The sequence below is a fragment of the Theobroma cacao genome, chromosome 1 (assembly GCF_053813885.1).
Source record: "Theobroma cacao isolate CCN51 chromosome 1, ASM5381388v1, whole genome shotgun sequence".
Lineage (NCBI taxonomy): Eukaryota > Viridiplantae > Streptophyta > Magnoliopsida > Malvales > Malvaceae > Theobroma > Theobroma cacao.
In genome coordinates, this window is record NC_142639.1 from 14,122,015 (window position 1) to 14,143,896 (window position 21,882).

The 21,882-nt window shown below is 33.2% G+C and overlaps 3 protein-coding genes across 3 annotated transcripts; 2 read left to right on the forward strand and 1 right to left on the reverse strand.

The window, feature by feature from the left end:
* Positions 1–1,595: 1,595 nt before the first annotated feature.
* LOC18612534 (ras-related protein RABB1c-like) lies at positions 1,596–5,398 on the forward strand. Its single transcript, XM_007049388.3, has 6 exons — positions 1,596–1,989; positions 2,615–2,754; positions 3,343–3,425; positions 4,147–4,351; positions 4,431–4,499; positions 5,153–5,398. Exons 1-6 carry the CDS (start codon positions 1,944–1,946, stop codon positions 5,243–5,245), a joined length of 636 nt encoding a protein of 211 aa, XP_007049450.2. The 5' UTR covers positions 1,596–1,943; the 3' UTR covers positions 5,246–5,398.
* Positions 5,399–5,667: 269 nt separating this feature from the next.
* On the reverse strand, positions 5,668–9,982 carry LOC18612535 (small nuclear ribonucleoprotein SmD1b-like). Its single transcript, XM_018113815.2, has 4 exons — positions 9,842–9,982; positions 9,625–9,701; positions 6,281–6,472; positions 5,668–6,184 (listed from the first exon to the last, which is right to left on the reverse strand). The coding sequence occupies exons 1-4, from the start codon at positions 9,853–9,855 to the stop codon at positions 6,123–6,125; spliced, it is 345 nt and encodes a 114-aa protein (XP_017969304.1). The 5' UTR covers positions 9,856–9,982; the 3' UTR covers positions 5,668–6,122.
* A 5,365-nt stretch (positions 9,983–15,347) lies between these two features.
* On the forward strand, positions 15,348–19,494 carry ADG1 (ADP glucose pyrophosphorylase 1). Its single transcript, XM_007049390.3, has 9 exons — positions 15,348–15,668; positions 15,813–16,109; positions 16,194–16,463; positions 16,565–16,744; positions 17,929–18,032; positions 18,119–18,230; positions 18,356–18,454; positions 18,566–18,685; positions 19,156–19,494. The coding sequence occupies exons 1-9, from the start codon at positions 15,411–15,413 to the stop codon at positions 19,270–19,272; spliced, it is 1,557 nt and encodes a 518-aa protein (XP_007049452.3). The 5' UTR covers positions 15,348–15,410; the 3' UTR covers positions 19,273–19,494.
* Positions 19,495–21,882: the final 2,388 nt, after the last annotated feature.

A 21,882-nucleotide genomic window follows, 5' to 3' on the forward strand; every position in this document is an offset into this window, starting at 1 on the left:
ATTAAATAAAGAATTATTTAATGGCTATTCTTCGAACCAAACATCTTCCTATTTCGCAGCAACGGTTTTTGCCAAATGGCATGTCTAGTTCTGCTCAGGTGTGTACGCGATAAACTGCAGATTCAGTCAGGACTCTTGATTGGCTAAAAATATCCTCTTACCGCCTGTTAAATGCGTATTGATACAATTAGTGCACTCCTCGTCAAAACCAAGCAAATTATGAAGAACGAACAAGAGTTTGGGCCAGGCTAATGGCAACGCCCAATATTCATGGGGCTAGCCTATATGCCGATACAAGCAAAACTTTAGTAAATACCTGGGACTTATAAATTTATTGTGATTAAAATGTTTGAGACATTAAGCTTTAACCATGTGCTGCATTGTTAATTTCCGATATTCATTCACGTGTACTTCGCATCTGATTCAAAGTTACTAATATTATATTACACACCACAGAACTCGAAAAACTCTTATTTGTGACATTTAAATTCAAAAGGTCATTTATTTATTTGATGATTTTTTATTATTATGTGCACGTGAAATGAAATTTAAATAACATAGAATTGCTTACCTTAAAAATCAAATCTCCTAGCAGCATAAACCGATTCAATACCATCAATTCTCAGCTTCCTTTAATTCATAGTTTTTCTAAATGTCTTGCTTCAGAATAACTCCTTATCTTTGATTTGTAAAAAAAAAAAAAAAAAAACTATATTCTTTCATTATATCTACATAAACTCTTAATTCAAAATGAAAAGTTAATGACAGGTCAAACCAAATGTTAATTGGTATTTTTTTTTTCATATGGTATATGACTTGTCTTGATGATGCAATCATTAGCAACCAAGGTATACATATATATTTTTTTTTTTTTTGTTTTCCTTTTCACACTCACCATGTTCCATGAGATGGAGTTTTAGGACACAGTCACCTTAGCTGTCACACAATTACACTATTAAACCATGTAATATGACATATGAATAGAAATTGTCAGTTATCATTAAATCGTTAATTTTTCATTATAGATTAAGAGATTGTATGAACAAAATAGAAAAATAAAGAGTTTTTCTAATAAAAATCAAAAGATAAAAGTTTTTTTTTTTTGGTACAACGAAAATATACGAGTTCAAAGTATAAATTTTTATATTTTAAGAATATTTTTATTATTTAAACCTAAATTATTTCTAATTTTAATATTTTAACCAATTGAACCAGCTCATTCTCTCCCATTGCCCTTTTTAATATTTTTTTCAAAAAAATTGTAGATGGAAAATAAATCCATTAAATAATTGTAGGAAAATAAACCTATGTGCAGAGCTCCAATGAAATAAATTTATGTTATTTATTGGTTTTAAAATATTATTATTTTATATTTAATAATAAACTAGTAACAGGCTGGGCCGGGCCAAGTGAACTGAGCTTGAATTTCCAAAGTGTCAATCGGACTGTTGGATAAAAATTGGCAAGCCATACCAATTGGAAATACAGCAAAATCAAAGTCAAAGATTTATAATTTGGGCTTGAATCTTGATAACAGCGGGCCTTTGTTCGTTTGTGTGTTTTTTATAATTCTTCGCGGTTAAGATAACCGACGAACAGCCTGTTCATATAAAGGAAGGCCCCTCCGTTTCAATGTTGAACGGAATTGCAGTGTTAGAAGGAAATAAAACAGAGAGGGGGGAAGAAGAAGAGATCATTAACCCCTCTATTACTTCTTGTTTCTTTTGATTTGCTTGAGGTTTTCTTTTCATTCTTAACATACACTTAACACTGTTGAAACCATTTATTCTAAAGGAAAAACCTTTTTTTTTTACGTGTTTGATTGTTTTTGGTGATATAAATCAAATTCTTTGTTCATATGATCTGACCATTCGTTTACGAATCAAAAGTACCGAATTCGGGATTTTGGGTAGTCGGGGTTTGAGCAAATACGAGTAGAAACGATGTCGTATGCTTACCTTTTCAAGTATATTATCATTGGAGATACAGGTACGATTCCTTTCGTAGTTTCCTAAGTTGCTAGTATATTTTTATTTTGAATTTTGATATCTGGGTCGTTCTTATATGTTTTTTTCTTTTAATGTCTCTTTACATGTTTAATTTGCTGTTTTGACTCTTTCTTTATATCTCATTCAAGGCCTTTTTAAAAAAGAAAAAAAAAAGTCTTTATGGGTTTGATTCCGTAAGCAACATCAAGTTTTGAATTTGCTAGGAATTTAAAGCTTTACTGAAGGATTTTTTTTTCATTAACACTGTCAATTTCTAAGCTTGTCATTGCCAATTAAAGAAGTAAAGGGTGCATTGTCACCAGCTGTATAATTTGGTGAGGACCTTGATTCCTATGACTTTTTTTAAGATGAAAAATGTTTAGAGGATCTAGTATGGAGTAATGCCTATATTAAGCATGATATTGTGTTAGCATTGCAAATGCTGAGACAACGAAGACTGAAATTGCTTTCCAATGAAGCTAGCTACATTAAGCACTTTGGCATATGATACTCTATTTGGCCATTTTTGCAAGATTACTTTCCCAAGGATGTAATGCCTCTATTCGAGAATTTGAAAGTGTATTTTATGTGCTTCTAATATTGTTATGTTCTTTTTGTTTGTACAGGGGTTGGAAAATCATGTCTTCTTTTGCAATTTACCGACAAACGATTTCAGCCTGTTCATGATTTAACCATTGGTGTTGAATTTGGAGCCAGAATGATCACTATTGAAAACAAACCGATAAAGCTTCAAATATGGGACACGGTTGGTTTTTTCTTGTTTTTAGTTTAAAGTTATGTTCTATGTAATGTGTGTTTTTGTGCAGTTGGACTTATATTGGTCAATCTAAGCTGCTACATTGCACAGGAATTCCCTAACATAGTATCAAAATAGGATGTCAAAGGTTCAAATTGTCTATCCTGTGAATTTATGGTATTTCTGGGAGGTCTGAGTGCAATTATGTGGAAGCTAGGCTTTCAGGCAAGCACCTGAAGGGCTGTGTTAAGATAAATGGATCTTAGTTTTACCCTAATACCAAATAATTAGAATACTTAAATGTTTGAGGAACATGTGTTCATATTTAATACCATGTATGTAGGACTCATTAATTTTGTAATGGAAAAAGGATAGGCTTTATCATGCTTTGAAGTAGGATAATAAGTTTAGCTGCTCTAGAATTTTATATGCTCTAGCAAAATTTCCTTGATGATGCCAAAATTAATTGTGATGTGTTCCCCTCAGTGGTTGCTATTTCTACCACTGTTAAATACTAATGAAACCCTTGCTTAAGCCATTTAAAATTTAAAGCATGTTCGTTTCAGTTGTGGCTGCTGAATTTTTCTTTGTTTTCAGGCGGGTCAAGAGTCATTCAGATCCATTACACGGTCTTATTACCGAGGGGCTGCTGGTGCACTTCTGGTTTATGATATCACTAGGTATTCTTTCTTTCAGAACTTTTGAGTTATGACAATGAAGTTACTTAACTTCTAGGCAACCCACCTTTTCTTTTGTATATTCTTCTACATGACTATATTACTCATTGAAGCAATTTTCCATGGTCTGTTGGGTGCAATTTAAGCTTGTAATTGTCTTACTACTAATGTTAATACTTTGGAGGGCATTGGTGTGAAAATTGTTTTCAATGTTATAATAAAGTTCAAATTGTAGCTCCATTGCCTAGGAGTTTGTAGATTTTTGCTGTTATCTATATATATATATATATATATATATGTTGTTTGCTTATTTGCTTAATAGAAGAACATTGCAATTTATGGATTGAATTATTTAAATGGATATTAGAATTTTAGCCTACCAGTTTCGGAACTCTATTCTTGATTGTGTAATTCTCAAACACATTGCAATATTTTTACTATGTGATTGCTGGCAATGTTGTTTGAACCAAAATTGGCCTTTGATATAGATATTGTTTTCTAGGAGAAAGAGAACTTTGTTGCTGTCATTCGCCATCTAATTCTCTTTAATGCTGCACTAATCAAGGATTCTCTTTTAGTATGAAGATTTCTTTAGTACATTAATAATATTCATGATACTGCATTTTGTATACACAATAAGTATATAACTGAATGAAGTTGTCTGGATGGATCAAATATGTATGCCTATGCTGTTGATAAATAAATTTATATGATCAAAATTCAGGAGGGAGACTTTCAATCACTTGGCTAGCTGGTTGGAGGATGCAAGGCAGCATGCAAATGCAAACATGACAGTAATGCTTATTGGCAACAAGTGTGATTTGGCTCATAGAAGAGCAGTGAGCACAGAGGAAGGCGAGCAGTTTGCCAAGGAACATGGGCTGATATTCATGGAGGCCTCAGCAAAAACAGCTCAAAATGTTGAAGAGGTGATAATAACTTCTTTGATCTTTATATGTCCTATTTGATATTTATTCTCAAAAATTTTTTAACTAAAAATTATTGCAGGCATTTATAAGCTCAGCTGCAAAAATTTACAAGAAAATACAGGACGGCATTATTGACATATCTAATGAGGTTAGCTTTGTCTGCTTATATTTACCCTACAATTTCTACCATCTCTTTGTATCAAACTATTGTGTTCAATTCACCAATTTCTGTCCCTTCATCCTTCCCTTTCTCTCTTTCTGTTTTGTATTTAATACGGCAAAAGTTATATCAAATTTTGGCATCTGGTTATTTAGCTCATATTTGAATATTATCTTTATCCTCAACTCTCACTCCTACCTTTCCCCTTTTTACACAAAAGAAAAATTTATAGTGCAATTTCAGTCCCCTTCCCTTAATTTTTCTCTTTTCTCACTTTCTCTTTCCAGCTTCTATTTTTTAACTAATGCCCCTGTGTACACAAGGGTTTGAGAGGCCAATAAATTGTTTATTATATTAGACAATATTTATGTCTGTCTGCATATTTAATTTCTGAGAAATTGGCTTGCAGTTGTTGTGATATTTAATAAGATTTAAATCAGAGAGGTAAATATAATTAGAATTAAATAAATCACATGCTTTTTAAGTTTTTAGGGTAGTGCTCAATGCAAAAATTTAGGAATTATCTCTATCTCAACTTAATAAGAAATTGTTGGGTCTTGAAGAATGTTAGTTGTTTCTAAGGCAGCATTATGGAATGGTTGAATACTTGAATTATCAACCTTCTTGTCCTATGTTTGCAGTCCTATGGCATAAAAATTGGACATGAAGCCATCGCAGCATCATCAGGAGGTCGAGATGCGACAGCTTCTCAGGCAGGTGGCTGCTGCGGCTGAAAATTAGGTTCTCTTTCCAAGTTGAAATATTTTGTGCATTTGATTGTGAATTTATAGGTTTGTTGTCCTTTTGCTGTTGGATACTCCATCATGTTTTTTTTACAATAATCTTCCACAGGTTACTAATAGATATAATTATTTCTTATTGCTTAAGTTTCTTTCGAAAGAAACCATCAGCTCCCTCTCCCCTCTTCTTTTTCCGCCCGCCATTGGTACTGCAATGAATTTTGTTCTTCCATTTTTCTTTCCTCAAATATAACAAGTCTTGGACTCAAAGAACCATTGGTCTGAGTCCATACGCATGCACACCATATTCGTGAGTTATCCCTTTATTGTGAAAAACCTTTTATGGCATCATCCAATGCAACTTATAGGCAATGGAGACCCTACAGGTTAGTCCATAGAGACTTAGACCAAACACAGAAACTCAAGTTCAACCATGTAACATTAAACTTTCAAAACAATATCCAGTTGAAGCAAATAATTAAACCATGACAGGATACTGTTTTCGATATAATCCGACGGTTGTAAGAATGATAAAGCTTGCAACGGAGACTACAATCGCCATCCCTGGAAATTTATAGTCACCCTGTTCTATGTCTGCAGCATCTGCTAGAGACATTTGCCTAGATTTTCTTTCTCTCAGAAAAATTAAAGTGAATGCAACTCTGTTAACTGATTGTTTAACTAGACTCTCCCCTAAAATTTTCTTGCGATGGAACTTAGTTACATTTATAGAACAGGCAACTAGGGAAAAACTAAGAAGGATTCTTCCTATATTTCAAGCTGGTTGTTCCCTTCAATTCTCCTCTAGCATACTCCGATAGCAAAGTACATGATACTGCAAAAACTGACACAGGCAAATTGCAGAAGGCAATTAGCGACCTCGGCCACGGCCACGTCCGCGCCCCCGACCCCGACCACGTACCAAAGGCCTCCCTGAATTGATGGGTAAATTAGTAGAAATGAGTAAGATGCATAGAAAATTATAGTCTGCTGGGAACAAAGGAACGGAAGAGTGAAATATACAAATACCAGCAGCTGGCTTCTTAGGCTTAACCCTTGGTGTCTCCTCCACAAGCAAAGTTTCCAAATTCAAGCTGTCAGGAAGAATATAATAACGAATGTTGTTCCCCCTCACACTCAGATGGTCAAGGGTAACTGGGTTTTTTCCCTTAAGCGTTAGTTTCACTGTCTTCAAATGTGTATTCATGCTAACATCAACCCCTATAAGATTGCAGCAAAAGCAACTTTTCAGACGGTGCATTTGACTTTCCAGAAAACAGTAAAACAGGGATAACAAAGGAGCAGTAGTCTCCAAGTCATGTCGAAATTTTCAGTAGTCTTGCCAAAACTTCCATTTCCACTTATCATCTTACCAGGAAGAATTGAAATGAAAACTGAAAGAATAAGAATAATTTACAACAAAAAACTTTAAGAAAAAAAAAAAAAAAAGCAGCATAGGTAAGATCATATGCAACTACAATAAAAAAGGCTAATTCTTGGCATTGAATACTAGATCCAATAAAGCAAAAATTCCAACTGCATGCTTCACAAAGTGCATGGAAAGGAAAAAAAAAAAAAAAGGTACACATGGGTCCATTATTATGGGTGATAAATTTCACGTGGATCCCTTAATATTGGTAATTGACAGTCCAGCCTAAAGTGTACATTTCTAACTACTTGTTATTCACCCCTTTACATCTCTTCAGACTCTCCTCACACCAATTAATTAGAATTAGATTTTTCTAGGTTTGTAGATTAGTGAACCAATTAAAAGCTTCATCCGACAACCCAAAAGCCCAAAACAAATTTGTTCCAATGATTGCCTTAAAGTAGTTTGGTTTTTGTTCCTCTAGAAAAATTGGTTTGGTTTTTAAGGTACCCTTAAACCGTATTTGAAACCAAGAGTGAAAACTCGAGATTTGTTCATCTATTCTGGAGTTGTTCTTCTATGATAAGCATTCTGTTGTTGTGCTTCCCTTGTTAGGGTTAAAGTTTTTTAATTCTAGGACTCCATTAGGATTTGAAGATTTCAACCCTAGTAAAAAATGGTTCTATCGTTGCTATTAGGGTTAAGATGTGGGTTCAGGTTATAACCCAAAACACAAACCCTAACCCTAACTCTAATTGAATCAAATTTGGGGATTTAAAGGCTGGTAAGTAACTTATGGCATTAGGGTTAAGGTTATATAACTCAAAAATCAAATCCTAACCCTAATCAATTCAAATTTAGGGATAAAGTTTGAGTTCAAACCCAAAACCCATATTAATTCGAATTTGGGAATTTAGGATTACAGTTCAAAACTCAAATTCTTTTGTGAAGTTAGTGGTCCTCGTGTGCACAAAGGGTTTTGTGAAAATAGTGGTCCTAAGGGATTTGATGTAAATGCACCATATTTATGGTGAATAACAACATAAAGAAACTGAAAATAAAGAAATTGAATATAAATAATTTTGAAATACATATATATTGCTCTTCACCATATAAATATAGTGCATTTACCTTAGATTCCTTAGTGCACATAAAAACTACTACTTTCACAAAATTCTCTTTGTTCACATAAAAACCACTAGCTTCACAAAAGAATCTTGAGAACCACTATCAACGGGTCCAAACTCAATGTCAAGAATCAAAACATCATATAAAAATATTCCTATCTCAAGATAAAGTAGGAGACTTTTGATCTTAAAAGTCTATCTATCCAAACAGAGGGATGCATGAACCATCCTCTCACACTCATTACCTTTGCAGTATACCCTATATCTTGTTTTCTCATTCTTGGCCCCATACAACTCAATCCCTTTCAAAATCATCAAACCTATCATCACCTCCCTTAAGCGATGAACAATGTTGAATAAGATGTTCTTAGCTAGTCTTACCTTCCCTCTCTCATCAAGAGCGTAAGAGATGCTATAAGTGACATATCAATAGATATACCCTCCTTACCAAAGTCGATGCTTGTTTGGTTACCTTTCTCCACACCACTACCAATATTAGACAGTCCATCATTATCACCATCTTCCTCAACATTCTCCCAAGAATTGCCTCGAGACAAACTTACATCTTCTTCACTCTTTGACTTAGGCATCCAGTCTATATTCTCACTGGACAAATCCATTCCCTCTGACATATCTGTGTCCCTAGAATCACTACTTGATTCAATAATACCATACGCAACAACTGAAGTACCAGCATCAACACAACTAGAACTACCTTCCCCAACACTGCCTCTTCCATTCCTAACCCTAACCTTAACACCTATCCCAAATACCGCCAATTACTTAGCAAAGGTGAAATCCTCAAATTCGAATCAATTAGGGTTTTAAGTTCCCGAAGTCTCCAAATTCGAATCATTTAGGATAGAGGTTCAAGTTTGGGTTCAGTTCGAATCGATTAGGGTTAGCGTTCAAGGTTTGAACCCGAACCTAAACCCTAAATCCCCAAATTCAAATTGATCTAATACCACCAATTACTTACCAACCCCTAAATTGCCAAATTCATTTCAATTAAGGTTATGGTTAAGGTTTGGGTGCAAGGTTACAGCTCTAACCTTGGACCCACACCCTAATCCTAATCGGAATTGTAGAATTAAAAAACTCAACCCTAACCACAAAAGAACAACACCAGAATCGATGCAAATAGATGAACAAACCTTGTGTTTTCACTCTCAATTTTAAATACGGTTCAAAAGTATCTAAAAACCAAACCAATTTAAGACAGTCGATGGAACAAATTTGTTTTGAGCTTTTTGACTGTCGGATGAAGCTTTTAATCGGTTCACTAATTTGAGAACCTAGAAAAACCCTACCCCTATTCGATTGGCATGAGGAAAGGATAAAAAGATGTAAAGGGGTGAACATTAGGTAGTGAGGAGTGCTTAGGCTTCCAAATGACGTGATTAGGTCATATTTATACGAGAGGCATTTTAGTCATTTCATATTATCCATTAACGCCGTTTACACTTTTGGGAGGGGCTGTCTATTACCAATACTGATGGACCGTGTGGAATTAGAGACAAAACCTAAGAGGTAGGGGTAATTTATTTATTTATTTTTTTACTCATACTTTGATAATTACCCAAAATAAGCTGATAAAATCTAGGATATAGACCGGATTGGGATGTTTTTAAACTACATTGCTGGTGTATAGCATAATAATCTCTTAGACAATGTACTATTTATTTGAAATTAAGGGCAAACAGTAATAAATACAAATCTTAACAACGAAAACCACAGAAAAGAAGAAGAAAACAAAAACAGAAAAGGCATATTATATAGTTATATATATGTTCATTTATTTAGGGAAAAACCCAAATGAGAATAATGAATATTGTAACTGTAAATTGTAAACAATAAAAGTAGACAGAGAGAGGAACCTGTGATAGTGCCATGGACGACAGTTCCGTTTTTGAGCTCGATGGAGACAGTCTCGTTGTTTAACTTCATTAAAAACCTAAATTTTTCCATCATTTATAGACATTAATCGAAATTTAAAGAAAAAGAGAGGGAATATTGCTTGTTATTTGAAGTTAAAAAGTGGAAAACTGTCAAAAGAAGAAGAAACGAAGAAAGGAAGGAAGATAGGAGTATTACCGTACGAGCTTCATGGTGAAATGGTTTGAGCAGAGCAAGAGAGTAAAGCTCCAGAGTCAAGCGCCAATGATGCAAAAGCAAAAGTGCAAGACGGTCTTCCCCTTTGGAGACTAGAGAACTTTGCATCGGCAGTGGATCGGATTCAAGGCTGAATCTGACTCTACTTCGGTGGGTCGCAAGTTCATTTGGGCCAAAGATAGCTTGGCCCAAGACTGCTAATTTCTTCTCTTTTTTTTTTTTTCTTTCTTTTATTCCATGTTGCGTCGCAGTCGCCCTATTCTTAATCTCTTTTCAATATTGTATATGGTTTACAGAATGATGTTTAGACGAAAAATTATTTCAAGAAAGATGGGAATAGTCATTACCAATTCTCTTAAAATGAAAAGCGATGTTACTTTTCATATTATTGGTATTTTTTTTCTTAACCAAATGGAAAGGACACATTTACATCAACTCATACACTCAATCAAGTGAAATTCATAAAATTGAAAATAATAATAATAAGAGAAAATGATAATTTTTTTCAATGGCAAGAGAAAATGATAATTAAATATAATGTACAACCATTTGATAAAAAAATCATTAATATTGAAAAAATTTATGTTGATACACATCGAACATGCCCACATGATCAAATTCATATAATGTTTTTCCCTTTTTTGTTATTAATTTTTTTCATGAGTTTAAAAGCAATTGTAACTAACACTTAGGTAGTGTTTGGTACTTTATAATATAACATGATTACAAGTAATATAATTGCAAAGAAGATAATATTATAGTGTTTGATATATAAACAAAGTAATGATTAAAATACTAGAAAGATAATATTACAGCGTTTGATTTACAAATACTTTGTCGATAATGTAATGTCAATTTTTAGAATTATCCTTATTCATTAAAATACAAATTTAATATAATTGTATTTTTTATTATTAATCTATGTATAATATTATCTCTTAAATATATTTTTAATATCATATATTTTATTTTTATTATAATTTTATAATTTTATTTTCATTACTTAATATAATTTTTTATATTATTCATTTTTTTTATTTTTTTAAAAGCTAATATAAATTTTATTAACAAACTATTGAGAATAATAAAAAGACATACTCGAAATCTATATAAAAAAATTATAAAATTATAAAATTTTTATATTCTATTTAAAAATAAAATAAAATATTTTTAATAAAGTAACAAAGTTGAAAGATAAAAATGTCTTTAATAATATTACAAAGTGTAATACAATCTGATTACATTGGTTTTGGACTACAATCACATATCCATTTATTGTAAGGTGATTGCAATGACAATCTTACATTACACTGATTTGTTACAAAACAAGCACTGCAATGTAATTTAATTGGATACATTGTAAAGAATGTGTTCCCACTTCTTTTATACCAAACGCTATCTTATGTTAAGCTTAACTTTGACTTAATAATTTTTAATTGCAAAGGATGATCAATAATTAAAGTTTTAGATATTCAACTTCAACTCTTCCCTAATTTGAGAAAAAACGATAGGAAAAAAAAGTATTGCTTTCAATTTTAATTATGAAGCATTTTTACTACCTATAAATATATAAAAGGCAATTATTGAGTTTAGAAAGTGGTGATTGGGAAGGTCAAATTTGGATTTAGTCACTTCAAATGAATTATTTTGGATGAAAAAATTTGAATTAGTTTTAATTTAAGTTATTTTGAATTCGAGTCATTTAAATTTAACATTAAAATCATTTACATTGAATTCAAAATTGTTAATCTTTTAAAATTAAATTATATAAATTGTTTATTTGAAATTTTTTTAGATTACTTTTTTCAGATGGTTCGGATTTAGGTAATTTGCCATTTAAGTCAATGTGAGATTTTTTATTTGTTGGGGAAGAGCAAAGGGTTTGATTATAGTGTTTTTTTTTTCTTTTTAATTTTGATTATTAAGTCAAATTATAAATTAAGGAATAAAGAGGTTGAAATTATTAAAAAGAAGGAGGAGTTAATATGATAGAGTTAAGGGTTGAATAATTACCTTAACCTTAGCAATAAAGGGCCAGGGGATCTTTTCAAACTAGTGGGGGGGTTGTGTCATTGTCTAGTTAACATCATTCTAATTATTATTGTTTTTAAATACAACATCAAATAGCTTCTCCGAGAACAACGGTTGGAATAAATTGATATGAATGGCAACTTTGAATCAAAGATCTGAAAGGCCAAGGAATGTGTATATCAGCATCAGCAACGCTGAACCAAGAGGAGTGGCCCACCAACTTCAATTCCAAGTTGAATGCAAAAAGCCCCCCTTTGTGTCATTTAACGCCAGCTATTTCTGATCCGCTTTGGCCCCCACCGCACCATATTGCTCGTCGCTATTCCTAATTCCACTAAAGCAACCTGCTCATGGATGACCCCACGTGTCACGACCCCACCTCAACTAAGCCAAAGCCGTTCCCGTTCCATCCTAATTTAAGCTTTTATTCAATTTATTATTAGTATAGTTAGCTAAATATACAATAAAATCTTTATAAATTAATATTTTTAAGATCATAAAATTTATTAATTTATACATTAATTAATAAAAAATAATTTATCAAGGTAATTTTTATTATTTTTTAAAATATTAAATTTAATACGTGTATTGTGTATTATAATTATACGAATATTATCTAATTATCGAATTAAAAATTATCATTATTCGAGACAAGCAAATTATTAATAACGTCATAGGAAACAAGAAAGAAGATAAAGTTGAAAATGATAGTTCTGTACTAAAACTTATCTAGCACATAGATGAACTCAAAGCAATAATTACATTGTATCATAAGCAAAGAGAATAGCTAATAAGGGCCTCACCCTTTCAAAAGTGTTAAAATTTTATAATTTTCCTTTATTTTTTTTTAAATTTTATAGTTTTGTCCTTACTTTTTTAAATCTTAAAATTTTGCTTCTTTAAATATTAAACTTCTAATATAATTGTTTCATAGACATTGTTTTCGCCCCCAATATAAAATCTTGACTTCGCCACTACATTGCATAATTTTCTCTTACAATACAAGAACATAACATTTGAGCTTTTTAATGCATTAAGAAAAGTTAGAGATAAAGTACAAGGAGACATCAATTTTAAGAGGAAACAAATAATATTAAAGTCATATTTTACAAAGACCTGTTGGTCCCTAGGTATGTGCTAGCAAGGGATGAATAGCATTTTCTAAATGTCACTAAACTTAAAACTTGTTAAAGGTAGATGATGAAAAGTTGAGGACCAAATGGAAGAATGATTTAAAGGAGAATGAAATGAAGAAATTAAAAAAGATAGACAATGCATAAAGATTTACAGTGGTTCAGTCTTTTGATCTACATCCATTGTCTTGATATTCCAATCAAGGATGTTCAAATCAATTTACTAGAATTAGTGGATTTTTCAAGCATTCACCAAACTTTTACAATGGCTTTTTATAGGCTCAACCACAACATTTCAATAATAATTTTTCAAGAGATCAACCAAAACCCAAAATCTAACTTTCCTAAGGCTGAGCAAAAACCTACAATAATAACCAAGCTAACTTAAGTTTGATTAATCCCCATAGAGTGCCTCGCACATTTTAAGTAATCAAGGAGTATAAATTTGAAAGTGTACTTATGATCACTAAGCTGATCTAAATAGTACAAGATGAGGTGCTAAAAACTATTACAAATATTGGAGTCGAACACAAAAAGAATTGAGTGGATTTTTGTTATTTTTGGGTTTTTTTGTTTTTAAAAACATCTCATGTCTTTCTTAGTCGTTGGAGATGTCTTTTATACTAGAAAAATTAACTCTTATGAAAGTTGACAGCTTCTGACCGTTAGAAACAGTTTAGAATCCTTTATAACTATTAGTTTGTCTGTGGACATTCAAATTCAAATTTTTTTGCTAGTGTGCTTTTAGCTGGTTAACTATACTTCTTAGTCGATTAAGTCTTCTTTATCTTGCCATTTGCTTTACTATGTTAATCGATTAAGAAATGTTTTAACCGATTAATAGTTTACTGTTTCTAAAGTAACCAACTTTAGCAACTTTTCTTTGTTTGACTAATTCTTCTCTTAGTTTGTTAATGTTGATCTTCCATTGCCCTTAAAAAGATATGAGATATGTTAGTCACTCGAGACTTCTTGAATTGTTTTTCACAAATTTGATTGTCTTCCCTTTGCATCTTCACTTTTGGATTTTAACTAATTAACTCCATTGGTTAACCGACTAAAAGGTTTCTGCTTATAACCCAGTTTGTGACCCCTTATTTTGGTGAGTTTTAATGTTTGCTTTCAAGCGATTATTTCATTAAGTGACATACATTTTTATCCTGAACGTTCAAGTAGTATTGTTAGACATTAACGAATGGGAATGTTTTGTTATCATTAAAAACTCATTGAGTCAATAAGACTTTTTAATTGAGTCATGTATATATATATATATATAATATTTTGATATCTAAGGAGATTGTTAATTTATATATCAAGTGGGTCTTATATATATATTTTAAATATATTATTTTATAAAATTAATGAATTATTAATTTATCACATTGATCCCAAATTGGCACAAGTGTTTAATGCAATATTATCATATTAACAACCATCTCTTTCACCTAACATATTGTAATACAAATGATAAGATAACATTAACTATTCATTTTTGTGTATTTATGCATCCATCTATTATTATACTTAAATATGGATGTAAATCTTACTTTCATTTGATCTAACAAGTTAATTATCTTATCATTTCTAGGTGTCATATGGCTTTTATTTATCAATAAATCTCATTTTTAAAGTCTTTAAGTTTTTTTTTAAAGAAAAATTTGAGGTAAAAGAATTTCAATCTTATTCTTTAAATAAAAAAAATCAGAAACTAATAATTAAACTAAATATTCCGATACGCTATACTTATATTATAAAATTTTTCATGTATATCAGATAAAAAGAATGATTGACAGATCAAAATTATAATTTCATTCAATAGATTATTATTTTAATAATAATCACAAGCGAAGAAAAAATCTAGTAAAGTCACATGTCCGAGGGAGAGCAATTAAGTAATTATAAATATACGTGATTCATGCGCCCTTTCCGTTACTTTTTCATACGTACTCTAAACATTTCTAATCTTCCTTTTGTGTTTTTATTTATTTTTCCTTCTTTTATTATTTTATTATTACCCAAACTGAAAAAACAAAGTCACGTAAATGGACGGTGGCAAAGAGCTGTGGTCTATGATTATGACCACGTGACCGTTGTGTACTTGTGAAATGACATCCACCCAATTATTCTTCACAAACTCCCAGATTTTCTTCCCCTACAAAAACCAATTAAATCATTACGAAATCCCCAAAACACCCTTATGCCTTTCCAGATCTGAAGCAAGACCAATCCCCCGCCAAATGGCAACCAATCCCCCCAAGGTCCGGCGCGTAATTTTACCTAAACAATAATGGCAAATTGTTCCAAGGTCCCATCAATCTCAGATCCTTCTGCCCCTTAAAAATGTCAGTCCGCACTCTCCACTCTCTAGAGTAAAATAGCAAGATACAATGGCGAGCATGGCTGCGATCGGTGCTTTGAGGTTGCCTTCTACCACGTCCTGCAATGCTTCTTCCAGTTCTTCGAGCTGTAAATCCGCGGCTCCTCGGAGCTTGTCCTTCTCGGCTTCTGCTCTTTCTGGTGACAAGGTTGTTTCCAAAACGGTTACTGGTTCCCGCCAAACGGAACGCACTCCTTCAATCGTTTCGCCCAAAGCCGTTTCGGATTCCAAGAATTCGCAGACATGTCTTGACCCCGACGCTAGTCGAGTAAGTTTCAGTTTATCTCTCTGGTTTCTCTGAAATCTTTGGTCTGATTGGAGACAATGCGTTTCGATTGCTCAAATAACTGAAATATGCGCAAAAGCCAAAGCTTTTTCTACTTTTTGACGGGAATTTGATTGGTTTTGGCAGAGTGTTTTGGGAATTATTTTGGGAGGTGGAGCAGGGACAAGGCTTTACCCACTAACAAAGAAGAGAGCAAAGCCAGCTGTTCCATTAGGAGCAAATTATAGGCTAATTGATATTCCTGTTAGCAATTGCTTGAACAGTAACATATCGAAAATCTATGTTCTGACTCAATTCAATTCTGCTTCTCTCAATCGCCACCTTTCCCGTGCATATGCTAGTAACATGGGTGGTTACAAGAACGAAGGGTTCGTCGAAGTTCTCGCTGCTCAGCAGAGTCCTGAGAACCCAAACTGGTTCCAGGTTAGGTGCTATAAAAATGGGTTTTAAATTGTTTATGTCCTTTTGCGTCTTTTGATTTGCAAAAGTTTGATTTTGAATGAACAGGGGACAGCGGATGCGGTGAGGCAGTATTTGTGGTTGTTTGAGGAGCATAATGTTTTGGAATTCTTGGTTCTTGCTGGAGACCATTTGTATAGAATGGATTATGAAAGGTTTATTCAGGCGCATAGAGAGACTGATGCTGATATCACTGTAGCTGCATTGCCGATGGATGAAAAACGGGCCTCTGCTTTTGGTCTAATGAAGATTGATGAAGAAGGGCGTATAATTGAATTTGCTGAGAAACCCAAAGGGGACCAACTGAAAGCTATGCAGGTAGAAATTCTCCTTCAAATGAAATTTTCACACGAAGTATTGATGTTGTAACTTATGAGCTGTTATTTATTCTGGTTCTAATTTGTTTGTTATGATTTTAGGTTGATACGACAATTTTAGGTCTGGACGATCAGAGAGCAAAAGAGATGCCTTACATTGCTAGTATGGGTATATATGTTGTCAGCAAAGACGTGATGTTGAATCTTCTTCGAGAGAAGTTTCCGGGTGCCAATGATTTTGGAAGTGAAGTCATTCCAGGTGCTACCTCCATTGGGATGAGGGTAAGTATTACATTGCCTCATCCCTCCCTTTGAATCACTATTACCATTAACAGAATGAACCACTGTTCATTGATATATGAGCATTTTGTGTGGGTCCATTATTTCTATATTCATCAAGCTACTTTGCGGGGAGTCAAGCTACTTATGAGCTACTTGAGCTTGCTCAATAAGCATTAAAGCTTGAGTTGTGCACTATCAAGCCAAGCTCAAACTCGAGTCACTTGAGTAACAAGTGGAGCCGAGTACGAGCTTTGTAATACTCAACTTGAGTGGCTCGTGAGCTTTATCGAACTTTTGAAATGTTATTAATATTTAATATTTTATTTATGTACAAATAAAAAATTATATTTATTTACATATTTTCAACTTTTATTTGAGTTTTAACTTCAAGCTTGAGCTCGAGTTTTGAGCTCCTTACTCCAGCTGATGATAATTGAGCCTAATCGGTTGAGATTGTACAAAAATTAAAGCTTAATCAAGTTCAAGTTGGGCTCAAGCCTCAAGTTATTTAATTGAGCAGAGCTCAAGCTTGGCACTATATTGGCTTGGCTTTTTTACACCATTTAGTTGGCTCGTAAGCTTTATTGAACTTTTGAATTGTTATTAATACTAATATTTTATTCGTATACAAAAAATATTATATTTATTTGCATATTTTCAAGTTTTATTTGAGTATTGAGTTCAAGCTCAAGCACGGGTTTCAAGTTCCTTACTCAAGTTGATGATAATTGAGCCTAATAAAGTTGAGCTTGAGTGCAAAAATTAAAGCTCGATCGAGTTTAAGCAGGGCTTGAGCCTCAAGGTTTTTAATCGAGCCAAGCTTGAGCCTGGCATTGTATTGGATTGGCTTGTTTACACCCTTAGTTGGCATATGCAATAAGAAGTAGAAGAATTTGGAGATTGGATGATGTGTTGTCTCTTTTCTGGTTATGAACAGTTCTGAAAATAAGATAGTTTCCAAGATGTAAATCATTCATATTGTGAATAGTTTGAGTGTAATTGTACTTCCATTCATGAAGCATGTCGTATACTTAACAAAATTTATTTTGTCTGCTGGATTGAAGCTCTAGTGTTACAATTTCCATACATGATGGGTGCCTTTATGTTCCCACTTGACTCTTTCCTTCTTTACATTACCCATAATTACTTATTTTAGAGTTTTAATCAATTGTTAACCTATGAAGGTGCAAGCTTACTTGTATGATGGCTACTGGGAGGACATTGGTACCATTGAGGCATTTTATAATGCAAATCTAGGAATTACCAAAAAGCCAGTGCCAGATTTCAGGTGGTTCTAGTTCATCAATGCATTATATTGTGACCAGCTTGAGGATAATTTTGATTTACATTTGTGATTTTGAACTTTCTTCACAGCTTCTATGATCGTTCATCTCCAATCTACACCCAGCCTCGGTATCTGCCTCCATCCAAAATGCTTGATGCTGATGTCACGGACAGTGTTATTGGTGAGGGTTGTGTTATTAAGGTGAGTTATTTGGAGGATAAGTTTATACTCAGCTTAGTTTTCTGGTTAGAAATGATTTCTGATACTCACTTGCTAATTAGACAACTTATGCGAGTTAATCCCCTGGGTATTTTGGTTGATTGCAGAACTGTAAAATTCACCATTCCGTTGTTGGTCTGCGATCTTGCATTTCAGAGGGTGCAATCATAGAAGATACCTTGCTGATGGGAGCTGATTATTATGAGGTATTATGCCCTGAAAAGTATTTAGGTTTATTTTTTCTTCTTTTTTCTATTTCTTATGACATATATGATTTGCATCCATAATAATTTTATTTCCTCACCATCTTCCTCCAGACTGATGCTGACAGGAGGTTTCTGGCTGCAAAGGGTAGTGTTCCAATCGGTATTGGAAAGAATTCTCACATCAAGAGAGCAATTATTGATAAGAATGCTCGAATTGGTGACAATGTGAAGGTTGGGCTTTTATTTTTACTATTAATTTACCATGATTTCTTTTATGGACGCAGCACATAAATTTTAGTTTTTAGTTTATTACCCTTTTCCTTGGAAGGAGATATGAGCTTCACTGATAATTGGCTAAAATGTCACCATAGTGCTGCTGGCTCTGCATGGAAGTTCAGCCCATAATAAAAATTTGTCTCCTCAGCCCCCTTCTCTTTTTCAGTATCCACTTTGGCATTGCTAGTTGCTTTTCTGATGGAATTGTTGGTGGTTAAATTCTTTCTCCAGTTAAAAGTTTCTCAAGGCAAGAGAACTTTTCAGTTGTCAATGGAATGAGAGCAAAAGACAAAAATTTTAATGCAATATTTTGTTATTGAGTGCATTGTACCGCTCATAAATGTGGAACTATTTATCTCTAACTCATAGGTATGTGTTTATAAATTCTCAAGCGTAAATGTTAACATTAGATGTTGCTATTTCAGATCATTAACAGCGACTGTGTGCAAGAAGCTGCAAGGGAGACGGATGGATATTTCATTAAGAGTGGGATTGTCACAGTAATCAAGGATGCCTTGATTCCAAGTGGAACTGTAATCTGAGAAAGTTACATGTTGATGCTAACTAGAGCTACGGTTCCGCTAGTTTTTCTTGAGAAAGTACTGCAATAGCATATTACTTTCACTTTCCTTCAGTTAATCTCTTTCTCGGATACGGTGTATATTTGAGGTAGTATAATGTACTAAATAGGGAGAGGACCTGCGAACGATGTGTAAAGGTTGTGTTCTGCTCAACTAAAAACTTTTGTCTATAGTTGTCTGCAATTTTAGGGTTTTAGCTGTGCAATTTTAAGGAAAGAGATAATACCTTTGGTTGCTTAGATAAGCCATTTTAATGCCGGTTTGGCATGGAGAAACCTTCCAAAGACTGTCTACTGGCATTTAATTCAGGAAAACATAGGACACTAATCTGATGGACTACAATGTAAAAACTGTATTATCAGAGATGAAGCATTATCAAATGCAAAATGCCCGCTGAGATATAATTTCATCAGATATCCTCTTCTAATAACAACTTTTAGCTCTTTGGCTTTGGAATCTCCAGAGAAAGATCTGAACTCCAAGTCATCCTCTCTCTGTCTATGTCGAATTAGTAATTGCTTCTTATTCCAGTAAGTCAAGTATTCATGCTTATGTATTTGCGAAGTCAATTCTTCGCATGGAACCTTGAAATAGACAATATACTACAATTTACGCAATCAACGAGGATGAGAACAACAAATGTAGTATTACCCAAACACATAAATGTTGTGCTTAGTAAGACTAACAAAACAACGAGCAACAAGCAGAGCAAATGAAAAAAAAGAAAAAAACGCAACAAAAAAAATCTTAAGAGGAAGTGGCTTCAGACTTGAACGGTATAGAATACTAGTGTTACGACTTCCTGTTATTCAGAGCCAAATATAGAAGGGCATATCTAGATCCAGAAGGGAAAGAAATATTGTTAATGCCTCTCATCTGCAAGCGGAAAAACCATCGATAGCCCATGATCTTGATGCGGATCTGTTGGCAGTTACCACTTAATACTCGTGTCATGGGATTAGTGTACATTAGCAGGAGCACGTACTTTAGAACGTTTATAACTTAGTGCTGAACTATTGGCAACAAAATGGTAACACTAACGATATGGTAATCAAAGGGATTCTCGTGTTCATACCTTTCTTAGAATTGTAAGATCGTTAGCCCCAAAGATGGGATGAGAGAATGTAAGACCTACGAAATAGTCAAGGAGTTGGTTTGCACACTCAAATCATGGAGTTAGCCAGAAGGTGGAGTTTGTACTAGTATACTGGTCTATGTTTTCGATTCAATAGATATGTTTATTAAGTGGAAAAAGACTTATATTTATATATGTAAGACCCATCTCATTTCTTATTTATTTGTGATACGTGACATTTTATTTTATCTAATTGTATAACGTTTTTGTTGTACTAACTCTTTGCTTATAAAAGAGAAAGACCCTTACACTGGTCTGAGTCTATCTCGATTTTTGTATTTCTTATGAGATTCCATAGAAATAAAAATTTATATTTGTTTTGATACCACTTGTTACCGGTTCACATTTTCAACTTAAAAGATATGTTTGTTAAGTGAAAGATGATCTATATTTATATATCTAAGACTCACTCTATATCTCACTAATGTGTGTTTTGTGACACTAGTGTGTAGCACTGAGAGAGCTCTGTATTCATTGTGGTACACGCATGTAGTGTTTCTCGACAAGGTGCACAAATAGGTTGCCTTCGTTAAGGAGCAAAATGAGAATAAGGACTTGAGAGGAGAGATTCATTATGGTTATTTCGTAAGACAAGTTTGGACTTAGGCTCAAGCTTGGTGGTGGTTTCTCATGGAGCTTGGTGACCACAAGATAGGGTTGTAGGCATTGAAGAAGTTCTTTTAAAAAATGTTGGCTTAAAGAATGCAAAGTTAAAAGTGGATATTTGTTGGGTTTTATGTCTTAATTCTTATGCCCATTTAGTGTCTTTTATTTTCATGTCCAATATAGTTTTGGGGTTTGCCTAAAGTTAATATAAAAAGGTTCTTTTTGGGATTTGGTTTTGTAGACACCATAAAGAAAGTGAAAAACAAAAGAAATTCTGGGAGAGTGACAGGAGATAAAAGATCGGATGTAAGTATGTTTGGAGTGAACTTATGTTAGGACAAGCCAGCGGATGAATTAGAAGTGTAACGGAAAATTAAAACTTTTATCCCAAATAAGATCATGCTTTGATTGTTTAATGCAAATTATTCTAACTATTTGATAGAAAACTTTTAACCTTTGTGCCTTTCATGTCGATATCAAGAGACCACAACAATTTGTGATTCAAAAACTTCTCCCACCAAGTTAGAGTTGTTAAAAACTGGAAGCTATCCACTTGTTCAACTTCTAATGTTGATCACGTATCTGAACATTTGATTTATTGACTGGTGCATGATCCTCTGTCTAAAAAATAAGGTTCGAATCTCCCTTGCCTCTAGAGGAAAGTTAGAGTATTTTCAAAAGGGGGTCAAATAGAAAGAGACATTAAACAGTTAAAGAAAACTTTATATATAATTCAATTATCGCTCATATAAAAATTTAAATAAAATTAAAAAAATATTGGACATATAAAAAATGTAAATTAACAGTAATGATGGTGTCATTTATATATA